The sequence below is a fragment of the Lonchura striata genome, chromosome Z (genome assembly GCF_046129695.1).
Source record: "Lonchura striata isolate bLonStr1 chromosome Z, bLonStr1.mat, whole genome shotgun sequence".
Lineage (NCBI taxonomy): Eukaryota > Metazoa > Chordata > Aves > Passeriformes > Estrildidae > Lonchura > Lonchura striata.
In genome coordinates, this window is record NC_134642.1 from 2,578,920 (window position 1) to 2,595,441 (window position 16,522).

The 16,522-nt window shown below is 40.4% G+C and overlaps 1 protein-coding gene across 3 annotated transcripts in view; it reads right to left on the reverse strand.

Moving 5' to 3' along the window:
• Nucleotides 1-87: 87 nt before the first annotated feature.
• Nucleotides 88-16,522, reverse strand: part of KATNAL2 (katanin catalytic subunit A1 like 2) — a 28,229-nt gene continuing 11,794 nt past the window's right edge. For all 3 annotated transcript variants that reach the window (XM_077790034.1, XM_077790033.1, XM_077790032.1), the window contains 9 exons: nt 16,309-16,386; nt 13,147-13,245; nt 12,523-12,586; nt 11,194-11,312; nt 9,052-9,143; nt 7,428-7,538; nt 1,850-2,012; nt 839-941; nt 88-507 (listed from right to left, as the gene is read on the reverse strand). In XM_077790034.1, the coding sequence (XP_077646160.1) occupies nt 368-507; nt 839-941; nt 1,850-2,012; nt 7,428-7,538; nt 9,052-9,143; nt 11,194-11,312; nt 12,523-12,586; nt 13,147-13,245; nt 16,309-16,386 (969 nt within the window). In that variant the 3' untranslated portion in view covers nt 88-367. The remainder of the gene's footprint in view (nt 508-838; nt 942-1,849; nt 2,013-7,427; nt 7,539-9,051; nt 9,144-11,193; nt 11,313-12,522; nt 12,587-13,146; nt 13,246-16,308; nt 16,387-16,522) is intronic.

Below are 16,522 nucleotides of genomic sequence, written 5' to 3' on the forward strand. Positions count from 1 at the left end.
AGGGTTTCGCTAATTGTCTATCTGCTTTTAAACTTTGCTCCAATTTTACCCAAAATCTGTCATGAATAAAAACTGAGAATCAATCAATCAATCTTTTAAGTCTTTATACATAAAATTAAGGCTGGAGGCTTTGTTGCATAGGATTGCACCATCACATTGATTCCAATAAGAACTTTTTTGAATAAAGAATAACCACCAACCCTTCACCCTCCCCTGCATTTTGAAAGTAATGATTTCCCTCTGACACTTGTCACCTCATTTTGTTCCTTGAATTAACAGCATTTCCTTCCACATCACCATTTGATCCTTTGGAGGCCACTTCAGATGGCAAATGGCTTGGAAGGTTTTGATTTTTGGGGCTGTCATGTCAGACAGACTCAAAATCCCTCTGCCAAGCCATGTACTTCTGGCTTAGATTCTTTGCTGATGGCTTGGTGTGGGTGATCACATCCAGGAAATCAGCTGTTGTGATTGTGTCCAGCTGGATCATGGCCAAGTTACTGTTACCTAAAGAAAAGAGAATTGAATAAATCCTGTTACTATTACCAAAAGATACTATTTTATGTCCATGCTTAGTCCAAGAGTTAATGCAGGAAAACAACAGACTAAATGTAGTGAGGTAAATTAAAAATTATATTTATACTGAGAGCACAAATAATGACAGCTTTAAAAGAAGCCCTGATTTTTTGAAATTTAACAGGGTTTGGAACTGTAGATTTTAAAACTTTCCCTGGCAGGTATCAGAGCTCCACCTGCTGGAGTTAGAATCTTCATCCCAAGAGTTAGAGCAGAAAATCAGCATTTCCCAAGCCAGATTCTCTGCTCAGAGCTAAAGTACCTGGCTGATGATTTTCAAGAGCATCGAAAATTTTCCTCACTGGTCTCATGGCTGCCTCCTTGCACACGAGTTTTATGTCTGAGCCAGAGTATCCATTTGTTTCCTGTGAGGGGATCAGAACAATAAATTACAATTCACGAATCAGACAAAAATGGAATTTGCAGGCATATATGTTGTTTATGTATTTATATAAATATTCATGAAGTCTATTGCTGTCTGAAATACACATTTATATACACACAGAAATCTAAATTTTTTTTGTACTGTCCCCTCAAAATTATGTAGCTTGTTATTTTTTGAATGCCCACAATACCTCATAGGACCACGAAAAATACTGGGCATTTTCTTACTAAATGCCAATTTTCTGTAGGTAAAATAAAACCCACCTTTCTGAGTCTATCCTCAGCTTTCCAGTAAATAAAGTAAATGTATTCCCTTACGAACCCGGTACTGAGCAGCATTGTCTCTGTAAACAGATGTAAGAATCTCAACTGGGTAAAGTGAAATATTTAAGGGCTGGGACCTTGAGCAACCTGGGCTAATTGAAGGTGTTCCTGCTTACAGCTGGAAGTTGGAACAAGATTCTCTTTGACTTCCCTTGTAACCCAAACCATTCTAGGATTCTCTTTCCAAAGAATCCAGGACGTGACAAAGGGCTACAGGAAGGAATCTGGGGTACCTAGTGAATCTCTTCGATGCCAAATGCTCTTTTCTGCCGCAGCAGTGGAGTTGTGACAAACCCTCCCTACACAATTAACTGTTCATTACCCTGATGAATTGGAAGTGCTCCCAGCCTGGCGAGAGCAGTGATGAAATCTGCTGTTGCTGGATGTCTCCCTGTATTTAAGGCTGAAAAGCTGGCCCAGCAGAGAGGACCAGCACACACCGTTTTGCAGGCAGAGCTTCCTGAAGGCAGCTGGAGCCTCAGGGGAGCTGAGGTGGCGCCCAGCCCAGGCGCTATCCCAGCTCTCATCACTGCCCTGGCCCAGGAGCAGCTGCAGCCCTGCCCACCTGGCTCAGCAGGCTGTAATCCAGATCCGTCCTCAGCTTCAGCCTGCCGCTGTTGCTCAGGGGGGGCAGCCAGTGCTGGATCATCACCCGCCGTGCCTCCTCACTCGGCAGGTCCACCAGGATCCTCTTCTCCAGGCGCCGCAGCATGGCAGAGTCCAGCTCCCTGCAAGCACAGGAGGACAGGAGCGTCTCAGCGCGTCTCACAGTGGAGACGTGGCTTTGACAGCAAGACCCTCACCTGTAGCTGTGCCAAAAAAAAAAAAAAAGGGATGAATTATCCAAATTATCCACTTTATTCCTGTTCAGTGACATGTTACTTGTGACAGCAATGCTAAAAGTAACAATCATAAGTGGCAATTTCCATCCTTCGCCCTGGTACTCATCAGCAGCAATGTCTCATCACCAACAACCTCTCCCTTTCCCCCCTTTGCTATTAAGAAGTCACTACAAATTGCCTGTCTGGAGCACTCTCAGGACTAATTAATTGCTAGTTAGTAAGGGATGCTCAGGAGGTATAAAATCCAGACTGAAGGTCTTGGATATAAGGCCATGTATTATGGCAGAACAGGACACCAAACTGAGACTTCTCCTGCAAAATTATAAATACTTGTTTGTATTATTTATATTTTGTTTAACTGTTTGTGGTTTTTAATTTATATTTTTATTATTGTAAATAAACATCCATAAAAACCATTATCCAAATGAAAAATATCATGTGCAGGATGAACATGCTGGATAAATGTGTCAGTGAGCCAAAACCTCTGATTCTGTCAATGTCAACACTGGTTATGATCTTTTGTCCAACAAAGATAAGGAAAAGGTCCTGTACCAATCTTTCTCTACTAGCCTCATTCAGGCACAGACTCCTTATTCCAGTTTAAAATATTATTTAGTCCTTATACCTGTCAAGAAAATCTTGTCCAGGGGAAACCCACTTCAAATTTTTTTGTGCAGGCAGAAGAACAGAAGCCCTAAGCATCATTTCCACATGTGCTGGCTGAGCAAAAGGAACCAGCTGCTGGAGGGTTGTACCTGCAACCTAGGACTGCAGATGCACTTAAATAAACCTGCACCTATCGCCAGTTCCCTGGGTGAAGTATTTTTCCCAGCAAAGTCAATATTAAAGCAACAAATTGAGTTTCTTGTTTCCTTCTGAAAGGAAATTCCCTTTTAGTTCAAAGGGAGCTCACCAACTCAAGATGGATTTGTAGCCCAACACCAGAGCTGATTTCTGTCACCTTTGGTGACTTGTCCTTATTTTATTTTAATATCAAATGTTTCTATGGCATAGCACATGATTAAAAAACTCAAACATGGGCTCCCAAATCCCCACAGAGGTGCCTGCCAGACCTTAGCATGCCTGGCTGGCAGCTCTGCCGGAATAGAAGTGTCCCTCTCCCCACAATATCTTGGTTTGGGAGACCTTGTTCCACATCCAAACAATGAACACAAAAATCAGAAAACCAGGAGCCCAGAGGACAACAGGAATTCACTCAGATCCACCCCTATGTTTGTAATCAAGGCCTCAGAAATAAATACCAGAATTTGTTAATCAACAGCTGTTGCAATATTGGTATTATTATTGTTATTTCTATATTGATACTATTATTTTTAGGCTGCTTCAGGTGTTGTCCAATGTTCAGAGCAATGCCTCTCGCAGAGGGTCCCACCCAGCACAAAGAACCATGCTAGTCCCATCTTCCGAATGTATTTTTCAGCTCAGCTTCTTAAAATTGCCTTACATGACTGGAAATAATTACTCTGACTGATAACCCTTTGCTGTTATTTACGTGTTATTAATACCCACATTAACATCATCTGTGTAAAGAGGCCAAAAGTTCTCAGGGTTTTAGAGGTGCCCAGACAGGTACTCTAAAAAGCCTCTGCAGGTGAAGGACAATCACAGCCAGCCTCTGCAAATAGCCTGCAAATCCTCCAAATGACATTTTCCATCACTCCTTCTGCTTCAGGCCCCCCAAGAATACAGTTTCATGACCCCTTAGCCATGTTTTATAAGTAAATCTCTAGCAGAAGTCTCTCTGCTCTGCCCAGAGGAGCTCTGCCACAGCTGCTCTGTGGCTGTCCCATCTCCAAAGTGTTCAAAACCAGGGTGCTTGAACAACCTGGTCCAATGAAAGGTGTCCCTTACCATGGCAGGAGAGTGGAACTAGATATGCTCTACAGTGCCTGCCAACCCAAACCACTCTGTGATTCTGTGATTCTATTATTCTGTTCATCCAGAAGGTTATACTGACCCATTGGCTGAAGAGGGAAATAAAGAAACAATGTTTTTGTTATCTCGCGTGTTTAGGTTGTTGCTGAATTGTTTTGTCAGTGATCAAATGCAAGGTTAAGTGACATTAACCAGAGCAGAATACAAAGCACTGAGCCAACCTAAATATTCTCTGAAACAACAGCCAATGGAAGTACTGAGATGCTCATGAAAGGGTAAACAAAGCTCTACAGATCCATAAGATGGATGGCTTTTTGCAATTAACATTAGGAGGCATCATAGATTCACAAAAAGGATTGGGTTGGAAGGTAAGAATCTATCGGAGTGCACCACAACTTCACCCATCCTGAGGGTAAGGGTGAGGAAAAAACAGCACTGGAATGCAAACTGAATTAAATGTGCTGATACATTAGGAAACATTCACTACATTATTAGGATCTCTTTATTCCTTCACTAACCAGGCTCTTAATTACATTCAATCATTTCAACAAGTAATTTGTTAATAGAAACGCCTTGCAGATGAGCAGCAGAAAGCAGGGCTGGGCAGCAAGCACAGGCTGAAGAGGAAGATCAATAGCTGCAGTGCAGCTTAGGACAGTGTAAAGAGCTTTGTTTAGGCTTCTTTTCATTCTTCTAAAAGCAGCTTGGTACTAAGTTTTTTTTTCCCTGATCAATAAATATCCATGTTAAATAAATCTCTTTAAATCCAGCTTAACAACAAATGTTTGCAAGAGCACAGGGCCGTGCTGTGAAGCCACAACTTAGGTAGCAGTAGGTATTTTGAAAATTTTTAATGAAATATTCCTGTGGAGATGAAGTCTAGGTCTGACAGTAGGGCTAAATGTCACCTAATATTCATAAAAATAATCTGTAAATATTTAGTTAGGATCCTAAAAGAGGTTTAAAACCTGAAGACCTCTCTGGAGGCAGATAATCCCGAATTCCTCGAGGCTGGAGAACCCCAGTGACGTGAAAGCTCAGGCTTTCATCAGGCTTTCCATCCCCCTCAAACACCTTTCTAAGCATTTGCCCAGCCCCTTCTTAAAGCATTTTCTATGTGGTAGGCACATTTCCACCAGACAAGAGAAAAAGTCCAAAAGGAAATTCTACAGTCTCAGGTATAAAACTTTCAAAACTGAACACTCCAGCTGACACTCTTGTTCCAACACAGACTGCTTTCTTTCAGGGCAGGTCCCTCAAAACAGAAACCTTGTAGTTTTGTCTCAACCTTAAACAAAGGCTGTCATTTTGGATGTTTCAAGGAAGCAATTTTGCAGAAATCAGAACTTCAGTACTACAAAATGATCAAAAATCAAATATGTAAAATACTTAAAACTGAATTCCGTGTATTTTACACAACTTCCCAAAAATCTTATTGATTGTGTAAGGCAGATACAGGGTAACAAAACATATTCAAAAATCTCTCTGCATGGATAATTATCTCACAGGATAATTTAAGAAACACAGATGCAATGCACTGCTCAGAGCTTCTTCTGAAAGGGCAACAATGCTGCAATAATGTAAATATTTATAGTGTACTACTAACAAAGAGACAAAAGTATTAATACTGTATTAATTCACTTTCAAACTTAACTGTTTACACAGAGAGCAGTTATTTTTTCAGCATTTTCTTACACAATTGGAACACAAATCAAATTCAGCTCAGTTCCTTTTATGTAGATACTGTAACAAAATGGGGTGGATTTTGCACTGATTTAAATGTATGAGTTTGTCCATGACATAAATCCCTGAAACCAACACATAGACTTTGCTATTATGGCTATAAAAAAAAGCCCCATTGTGGCTCTATAGTCACACTTTTGGGCTAGTATAGGGACCAGCCTAACTTAGTACAACTACTTCTATGCAACTTCTATTTAGGTATTCACACAGCCATGCCTTCATTTAAAGAGCGTGAAAACCCTAGACAAGACAAGCTAGGCTTACCTGCCATATGGAACTGATTGAAAATATTATCTTTAAGCCTCAAGTCTCGAGCAAAAACTCCTCTTCTGTTGTTTAATTCTATCTGCCTATTCCCTGCACCTTTTCAGCCAGGCCTGACAAAAAGGGGATCAGCTCACAAGGGGAATAAATATTACCACAGACTTTGTGAGAGGATATTTGGTGATATGCACAACCAAAATGTGCATTTTTATGTTCAAAATAATATATGCTCTAGGACTTTAGACTTATCATAAGTACTTAAAAGGAAGCAGCTGTGATTACACAGCCAGTGAAATTCAGACTCACGACAATCCCAAAAGTCTGCTGATCACAACCCAGAGCTCTCCAGTCACAAAGAGAGACTTTTCCAACATCTGTCCTCATGGCAACTTTGTAAAAGTCAGCCAAAAATCACTCATCTTGAAAAGCAGTCCATAAATGAAGCCTGTGGCTTTGTAGGCACACAGCCCTCTCTGGCTCCCAGCTGGTTTTAGGTGCCCTGCTCTGTGTCTGTCACACTGGAGAGCTGAGCAAGTGTCATCTCACTAAACAAAGCACCTTTAAGTCAAATTTCAAGTTTTGCCTCTTGAAATGCTGCTGAACTGCTGCTCACACAAGATCATTCCAGGAACACCTCCCACTGGGCTCCAACAAATGACTCCCAGACCATGGCTTGAAGTTCCCTGGACACAGGACTGCTGTCTTCTCCGTTCTGACCCAAGCCTGTGCTCTTCTCCATGTGAGAGGGGAATAGACCCACTTTGGTCCATGTGCCTTTAGGGACAAGGGTATCCAGAAAGATCTCAGTGCTGTGAGGATCAGCAGCTCCTCTCCTGAGCACCCACAGTTCTTACATTACAAATGTTACCTCCCTTCCTTATCCTCTCCAACTTGTCTTGTTCCCAATACACATCCTGTCCTGCTTGATGAAATTTCACAGTTCCAATATTAAACTGGTTTTTTTTCTATACTAAATTGTGTTGAAGAAACTAGAGAATTTTGTCCCTCAACTTTTCAAAGTCACATTTGATACTAATAAAATCCAACATTCCTATTTATGGAGTATCCTTCTAAGTGCCAGATGTTTTAAGCACCTTACAGTTCCAGGCTGAAAACCCTTCTTAGCTTAAACATAGTAAATAACTTGCCCATAAAGTCAAATACTCCATTTTAAATATTAGCAGCTGGTACGACCAGCATATGTTGACTTTATTATGGATTATTCTCATGTGACACAAATAGCAAGAATTGAAGAGTTTAAAAGTAAAAGCTCCAAATTAATCTTTAAATGCTTTAACCAAATATCAAGGCTTTTTCTGCAGAAGTCTAAATAAAATCTTTATCTGTGCTTAGAAGCTCATGAAAATGTATTCAAAATGTACTCTCTGGATCTCTTACCATGGCAGATTGGAAGCTGCTAAAACAAATACAAGATCATCAGATCGGGCCAAGCCATCCATCTGCACCAGTAATTCTGTTTTCATCCGCCGACTTCCTTCATGTTCACCACTACCAAGATTCAGAGAAATATTATTTGCTCAGTGCATTAATCATCTTTATTTATACAGTGTCATTCACAGCAACTGAGCCCTTGTCACAGTTTTGCCCCAGTACAAAGCATGATTAAGCTCCATTAGCTAACATCTAAGCATTAAAGTCAAGCTTTCTAATGATTACTTAAATGGACTCTTTTCAGTGCATTAAAGTGAGGACAATTCACTATAACGGAATCCAAAGAAAATATTTATCTGTTTTTTTCTTCATGTTAATCTCCATGCAAGACCAACATTTACTGCAAAATAGCTAGGGCTTCAATTGATTGACTGGTTGATTGATCTATAGCAGGGAATTCTTATAATGTGATAGTTGCGATTAAATAACTGGTGCACCTACCTCTTCAGGATAGCATTTTTCTGTGAGTGAATATGAAGTGGCTACAAGAAGATAAAACTACTACTGAATTCAACATTTTGCAAAATGTTCTATCAAAATAAAACAGAAAAATACACTATACTGATATGAATTAAGAAAGGGGCAGAGACCACACAGAAAGGATCCTTCTTAAAAAAGGGAGAACTTAAGCAAAGTACTAAGAACTCTGGCCCCAATACAGGTAATTTTTTTTGCAGAAAACCAGCTGGAACTCTTGGTTCCAGATGTGAAGCTCTTGGAAACTCCTGGATCAAGCCCAGGGAAAACAGCAGGACCTTAGATGGCAAGGGCTGCAGTTCAGATTTAATGACTTATTCCTGCAAAAGCATTCAAACATCAATGCCAAGTCAGTAATTAATAAGTACATGTAAAAGTAAGTACAGCATCTAGGATAAAAGTCCTTATTAGACTATATAACCCAGTGATGTTAATGAGAGCTTTTAAATGTACTAATGAAGGACAAATTTGGCTCATAATTTGCATCTATTAAGTGAGAATGACTACAAGTAGCAGCTTTACAATAGGGCATATTCTATTTACAAATAGTAAGCAAACAATACAGACATACAATATAATACATATAAAGTGATCATGTAATTCACTGTACATAAAATCCCCTGTAATGGGTTCCTAATGGTTGTAATAATATTTTTATATTTGTCTGGCTTCTTTCCCATCCCTAACCTTTTTAAATGTGTTTTTTAACTATAAACTGTCTTGAATATTGGATTCAAGTAACAACACAATCCCAATCCTGCAACAGGAAGTCCTGAGAATGCCACCAAAATCTGTCACTAATGAAAACACCATTCCACTGTGTACACTCCCTATTACTCTGCTATGCCTATGTTCACAGTGTCACAAAATAATGCTTCTTACTTTCCTCTAACTACAGCAGGTATGCTGTTTCCCTCACCACTGCCCTTTATTTCTATTTCAAATCCCTTTAAAGTACAGCACAACTGGTTATAAAGCCCTGCACCTCCTTCCCCCTTGCTGCCCCTTGCTAATTCTCACAGAAGCTGTCAGCTGTGACTGGCACAACCACGGAACCTCTCTCTTTTAATCCCAAAATGGTCCCACCAGTTACCCAGGAACAGTGCCTCTTTGACTCATAACTGACTCCAGCTCATCCAGGAAAATTGTGGAAGGAGCATGGTACCGGGCGAGCTCAAACAACACCTGTCAGAGAGAAGAGTAAATGTGAAGGAGAAACTAACACAAGAAGGTACTAAAGTGAACTGGCAAAGAAGATAAATTAACAGCACCCACATCCCAAGGGATATCTGCTAGAAAAAAGCTCTGGGCAAGCTGAGGGTTCCTGAATCCTCTCAAAATCTGAGAGGTTTTATAAAGGAGATATAAAGAACATAGCCTTGTAATCCTGTCTTTATGTGTAAATCTTTCTGTCTAAATCCTATCAGAGTACCCTGAGAATAATGGGATAGAAGAAAATGATCCATCAGAGGATTCTGGGAACTCCTAAATTGTTACTGAGATTAAACATGTGCCTTTTGTTGTTGTTCCATTTGTACTTTTTTTTTAAAAATAAGGATTTGAGGAAAAAAAATGCAGGTCAGCTAAAGCATAATGAAAGAAAATGCACTGATTCTTTTGATAAGAATCAAGCACTCATTTTTTTTTTCCTGATCAAAACAAACATAAATTGCTTGAACAATCACAATTTTAAAAATGGACTGAAAGCTGAAACAAAAAATGTGGATCTGCTCTTTGGAGAACGAAGTTTCATCTAATTTTCCATAAACATGGAGAGGCCTGTGTTAGGAGTAAGAAATCACTGTCAGTTCTTCTTGAGTAAAGTGGTTTTGGAGTTTTTAGATAAGTATCACTATTAATATATATTAGTCCAGCACTTTTAAATCTGAACACTTGAAAAAAATAATATTTTAAAAGATACATATTATTTTCATCACTTTGAGCATGAAAAGCAGGGTTTAAGTCATTTGCCCAGAGCAACAAGTAGACCATGACCAGTATAAAATTTTACTAGAAATATAATATATAAAAACATAAAATCACAGAAATACAGTGTAGTACTGAGCAAAATAGGATGAGAGGATATGCCTCTAAATGACCACAAACCCCTGTATACTTCCCTTTCACCAGCAACATGGGATTTTAGGATAAAAATTCACACAATACTTTTCTTAGAGCTCTCCTGATCCACAATCTTACTTCATTTTTGATTCTGCCATAAGTTTAATTTAGGGAAAAATGCCACAAATATCAATGCATGTGCTATAGCATGTTCACAAAAGCCTTCTCTATCATGGTAGCAGAAACCAGATTGTCCCCACATACTCCTGCCAGAAGAGAAAATTCCAGGAAGCTATTGAGACAGATGTTAAGAGAATCAGTAAGATAGAAGAATGTCAGAAGAAAAATATGCAATTTTAAAGGACATAGGAGGCAGGACGAGGGTGTGTGCTGCAGACATTGCCCACACTTCAAGAGAGACAAACAATGCCATTTGCAGAGAACAGATTGCTGTGGTTATTGGTTTCCAAGAGCTCTGCATTTACCTGAAGTGCAGGCCAAGAGATGAGGGTAAGGCAGGTTAAGGGCTTGTGGATTTCCACTGAGCTGGTGGATGTTATGGAGAGATTCAGATGGGCAAGGATGCTATACCTGAATCCCTGACTTTTTTTGTACCACAGCTGAACCATGCAGACTCTTTGCTAGTTTATACACAAGAATGCATTTATCCATTTGCCAGCAAATTACCTTCCTTGAAACAACATTACATCTGCATTTGACTGGAAGACCTTTCTGACAAGGGAGTTCTTTGCCCATTTTGCCATGAAGAACAATTAGGAATTTGGGAATCTAGATTACATTTTGCACAGTGCCTAGGGGCCAACCCTTGCAAAATGGATGTGAAGTGCTCTGAAGAGCACTAAGCACACACTAGTTTGGAACTCCGATTGACTTCTGATCAGGCAGTCAATGATCTTTGCTGCCTTCAGAACATCTGCTCCATCTTACATTACAGAACTGAAGTCTCACAGCAAGAATGCATTACAAGATTTCTGCAGAAGTTATGTTATTCCTGCTTTCAGAAGTAGGTATAATCGAAGTCATGTTTTGTCTAAATCAGGAAAGACTATGAGTATCAGAGGAACACTTGTTTCCAGTTCTGTGCTGAACCCAAGTTCTTCAAGGGGGAGTGTGATATTTGTTAAAGCATAATGAATGGGAAAGGAATTCTTACCCGGACAAGTTTTTCTGAATCACCCCTCCATTTGCTGACAATGGTGGATGCTGATATGTTGAAAAAGGTTGTATTGCATTCTGTGGCAACAGCCTTAGCAAGCAAAGTTTTTCCAGTACCTACAAACAACAGTGTTTGAGAAATTCACTCTCCAAAGAAATAAAATGTGAATGATTGAATAAAATCCTACTACAAGTCAGGTAAAACCAATAAAAAACTCATAGAATGGTTTGGGTTGAAAGGGACCTTTAAATGCCATAGAGACCAACACCCTGCAATGACCAGACACATCTTCCACTGTCCCAGGTTGCTCCAAGCCTCATCCAGCCTGGCCTGGGACACTCCCAGGGATCCAGGGACAGCCCCAGCTGCTCTGGGCACCCTGTGCCAGGGCCTGCCCACCCTCCCAGCCAGCAATTCCTAATCCCCAATCTCCCATCTGTGCCTGCCCTCTGGCAGTGGGAGCCATTCCCTGTGTGCTGTCCCTGCCTGCCTTGTCCCCAGTCCTGTGCAGCTCTCCTGGAGCCCCTTGAGGCCCTGGCAGGGGCTCTGAGCTCTCCCTGGAGCTTCTCTTGTGCAGGGGAACAGCCCCAGCTCTGCCAGGCTGGCTCCAGAGCAGGAGGCTTCAGCCCTCAGAACATTCTGTGTCCCTTTCAGGATTGTTTGGAGAAACTCAGGTAATACACAACTGCAAATGCAGATTCTCCACATCCTGATGTAGTGCATGCTGAAATGGTAAGATGCCTTCTGTGGCAGAACACCCAAACATTCACAGGAACAAAGGGATTTCATTGCAGAGAGATGCTCTGCAACCTGACTCAGCTGGTTCTTGTGCCCTCTGCCCCCTTCCAGCCACATCCTGGTGTCAAAGAGGGGCAATGAGAGCAGGGAAGCTGCACTAACAAGGAAAACACCCTGCTAGAAGAAGGCAAAGCTTCCACCCCATTCCCAAAATAATCCTGAAAAGCAGAAGGAAGGACATTTTTCAGTATGGAGGTAAGTCCATGGCAGATTTATTAACATATCATAGGATCACGCCAAACTTGATTAAAATGGTCCAAGCTGAGTAAAAACAGAGATCTGAGACTTCATTCCCTGAATTGCTAGTGAAAGTGCTGTCTCTGGAAGATTTGGGTATAAAAACAGCCAAGGCTCACAAGGAAGGCCAGGTTTGAGTGTCAGAGATGAACAAAACCATCCAACATTCTCTTCTTTTAATTTATGTACAGAGCATGTTCTTTCTTAACAATCTGATCTAATTACCATTGATGATTTATCCATAGGACAAAACAAGACAAACACAAAGATGTGGCAAAAAGCTCTCCATACCTGGCGGTCCATAGAGCAATAATCCTTTCCAAGGGGACAGAATGCCAGTAAACAGTTCTGGATACTGTAGGAAAGTAATTCAGATATTTAAAATATATAATCTAAAACAAACTTCAAGGGATTGTAGTCCTTACTTTCACTGCTCCTAGCACATTCAAGAAACATAAGAAATTTGAAGAGAGGCATAAAACCACACCAAAACAATGTGACATGTATGATCTGAGTACTGAGAAAAATGCTGTTTTAAATGCAATTTATTATTTGAAATCTGATTCCAGTGTTTGTTTCTTTTTTTCAAGTGCAGTAGATGTGACATTCTCTTTTGTAAGTCATTTTTCATGGAATTAATATAGGTGAAATCCAGCACTTCTTACAATGCCAAAGGTGCCAAAGAATTGAACCTTTTACAATATTAATACTGAAAGGTAATTTTCCTGTAGAAGAATGCAGGTGCCATTTCAGATAGAACAGGAATAGTTCTGGCATTAAACAGGAACACCAACAGCTCTAACACAAATGGCCTACAAAATCACAGAAATACTGAGAACCCTAAATCACTGTAATTGTAAGGAAACAAGCTAACAAGCCCAACACTGGTTTTGCCAAAGCTATTTAGCACCTTACCTTTATGGGGTAAACAACTGCTTCCTTGACCAGCCTTTTAGCTGCATCCAGTCCTATAATATCATCCCACTTCACATTCGGCTTATGGAGATAAATGTCCTGCAACACACATCACATCTTGTTAGCAAAACTCCTTCTGCAGTCGGGTAATGACTCTGGCAAAGTAAAAGGATTGACTCAGGGATAAAATAGTGGTGCTGTTAAGTGATACAGGCTATATTATTTAACCCTAGGTACCAAGGACCTCCCAGGAGGGAAGCATCCACAGTAATTACTTCCCCTCCAGGCCCCAGTTTCCCTAATGTAATCCTAGCAAATGTAGATGCTGAGCAGATCTTCTTCAGGTCTGTTTTCTGTTAGTTTGGTGATACGAAGGTTTATCAACCCTAATATTTTGTCTTTACTCCTACAAGTATTGGATGTTTAAAAAAAGAAGTAATCATAGTGATACATTGGTTCAAGTTGACACCCATCAATGGACTTCAGTAATTCAAATTACATCTGAATCTTTCAGCTGAAACACCCTTTGACACTCATTCTTCAGTGAATTTTTCTTCCCTCTTTTAAACATGCTTATTTTATAGTCACAAGTTCCACAGCTCACTCATGTCCAATGTAAATATATTTTGTTCTTTTTTTAAACTCGATGCTCAGTAACTTTATGCTTGCACCTATTACTTACGTTATTACCTATTATAATGTCAATAAATATTACTTATGTTATTTCTTGTGTTGTAAGTACAGTGAAGAATTTCTATTTACTCCACTGTGTGCAAGATTTTATATGCTGCAAGAAAAGCTGTGAGAAACTGCAACAGGAAGAAATTTTTCCCCTACGAGTCTATCAAAAGATAGATGGTAATTAGTCTATGCCCTGAAACACTCACTAAATTAATTTAATTTAATTCATCAAACTTTTCAAATCTTCTATGAATCTTTCAATTTGCCTTCATAATATTTTGTGGCTTTGTGTTCCAGGGGCTAATTGTTCTGCAAAAAAATATTGCATCCTCAGAACAAATACTCAGGATAAATTCTGCTTTCCAACAAAAATAGTCCACACAGACTGAAGAAAAATTATGTGGTTGCATCCAAGGGGAAAAGTTAATACAATTAGAAAAATTTATTTATATAGAGTAGATTACACTTTCCCTGTCTATTAACAGTGAATTAAGATGAATCAGATTTCTGCTATTAAGTAGAGACTTACATAACTGTTTCCAAATTAAATTAGATTGTGTTATGAAATAGATATAACATGCTATTTATTTGTATTGATTTATACAGTGTTGATTACCATAGCAACTAGGAACATACCATAATGGAGCACAATTCAAAAAACACACCATAACAAATGGAAAGCTATCTTTTATTGCTTTTTTTGGTAATGTAGCAGCAAGAACAACATTATTTTAAAGGTCTACCATAAATAAAAGACCAGACAGGAATTGAAACAAATGAGAATTTTCTTACTTTAAGGCTGGAAATTTCCTAAGACATTTCTTAAGTTCTACTAAACATCAAATACAAAACTTGCGGACCAAGAATTTTGGCCATACACAGATATAAAAATCTGTGCAAAAATCTTCCAGGCTTTTTAGAAAGATGATTACAAGCAGATTTATTCAAGCTGATACCACTCATTATATTTATATCCAGAAAGTCACAACACTACCAAACACTGTGGTAGTGAATTATTTTGGATGAATGACTCATCCAAAAGTGGTGGATGCTAAGCATTTTTGTGTGCTGCAGCCACGGATCCCCAGCAGACCAGGGCTTGTTCGTTGGGCTTTGCTTCAACCCAGGAGTGAAATAAAAGGCTGCTGACAATGCTGTGGTTCCTTCCAGGGGTCATGTTGCCCAATCTGGAAGAATCCCCAAGTCTGCCCTGGGATATGGTGTATTATTGATGTTGCTCTGGCAGTGCTGGGATGAGGGCACTGCTTGCAGAGCCCACAGTTACAGCATCTCTCCACTGCACCACGTGAGAATGCACAGGGAGTGCAGATCGTGCAGGCTGCACAAAGCAAGGCACAGGACAAGTACTGGACCAGTGGCCCCTGGGCTGTCCCAGCCAGGGTGTGACACAGCCCCAGGCAGTGCCCGTCCCTGTGCTGGCACTGCTGAGACACCTCCAGTGCTGGGGACAGCTCTGGCCCCTCAGGACAAGAGAGACACGGAGGGGCTGCAGCATGTCCAGGGCAGGGAACGGAGCTGGGAAGGGGCTGAGCCCCAGGAGGGGCTGAGGGAGCTGGGAAGGGGCTGAGCCTGGAGAAAAGGAGGCTCAGGGGGACCTTGTGGCTCTGCACAGCTCCTGACAGGAGGGGACAGCCGGGGGGTCGGGCTCTGCTCCCAGGGAACAGGGACAGGAGGAGAGGGAACGGCCTCAGGCTGGGCCAGGGAAGGCTCAGGGTGGACATCAGAAGCAATTCCTTCGTGGAAAGGTTTTTCAAGCCTTGGCACAGGCTGCCTAGGGCAGTGGTGGAATCCTCATCCCTGGGGTTTAAAAGTGATATTTATGTGGCATCTGGGGACATGGGTTAGTGGTGGCCTTGGCAGTGCTGTCAGAATGGTTTGACCTGATGACCTGAGATGGCTTTTCCAACATAAATGATTCTCTGATTCTAAACCATGCAGGAATACCATAGTTTAATAGTAATTTTGGTAGATGCTATCTAGTAGATACATTCAGAATTCAGATATTGCTGTGATACTGGCACACCACCCACACTGACTACAGCCCTATGCCTGGAATGGAAACTTCACCTGAAGGTGGAATCAAGGCTTTTCCCACTGCCTGATCACAGCTAGATAAAACACTAGATAATAGTTGGTTTTAGCTAATATATTTAGATCTCTCCACTGAAGTATTGCACTTTCTTTTGTAGCAAAGAGGAATGCCATGACAGTCTGCACAACATGATTAAATTACCTGTTCCCATTAGAAAGGAATGGACTTAATTATTTCCACCCATTGTACATCAGAAAGAAACATCATTACATGTAAAGAAATTACTTGTTGGGGAGCTATGTGGAGGGAAAAATAATCTGCAAATTCAAGAATGAGCACTATCAGTGACAGTAAAAAGACAAATAGCATTCCCAGATGACAAAGATAACTAACATCTCTCTACAACTGACATGAAGATCTGTTCTTACTTTGCTTACAACCACTGCAAGTTCTCTCATCTCACCAGTCATGCCAGTAAAAGCACTAAGAGGTTTCAATAATCGTTCCTAAAAGAGAAAAACATAAGCTCCTGTCAGACTGCGAGTATTTTTAGGCAAACTATTATGTATATTTTTAAAAACTGATGCATCATAGTAATATCAACTGTTAAAGTTGCAGAAATATGTGTAATAATACAAATTT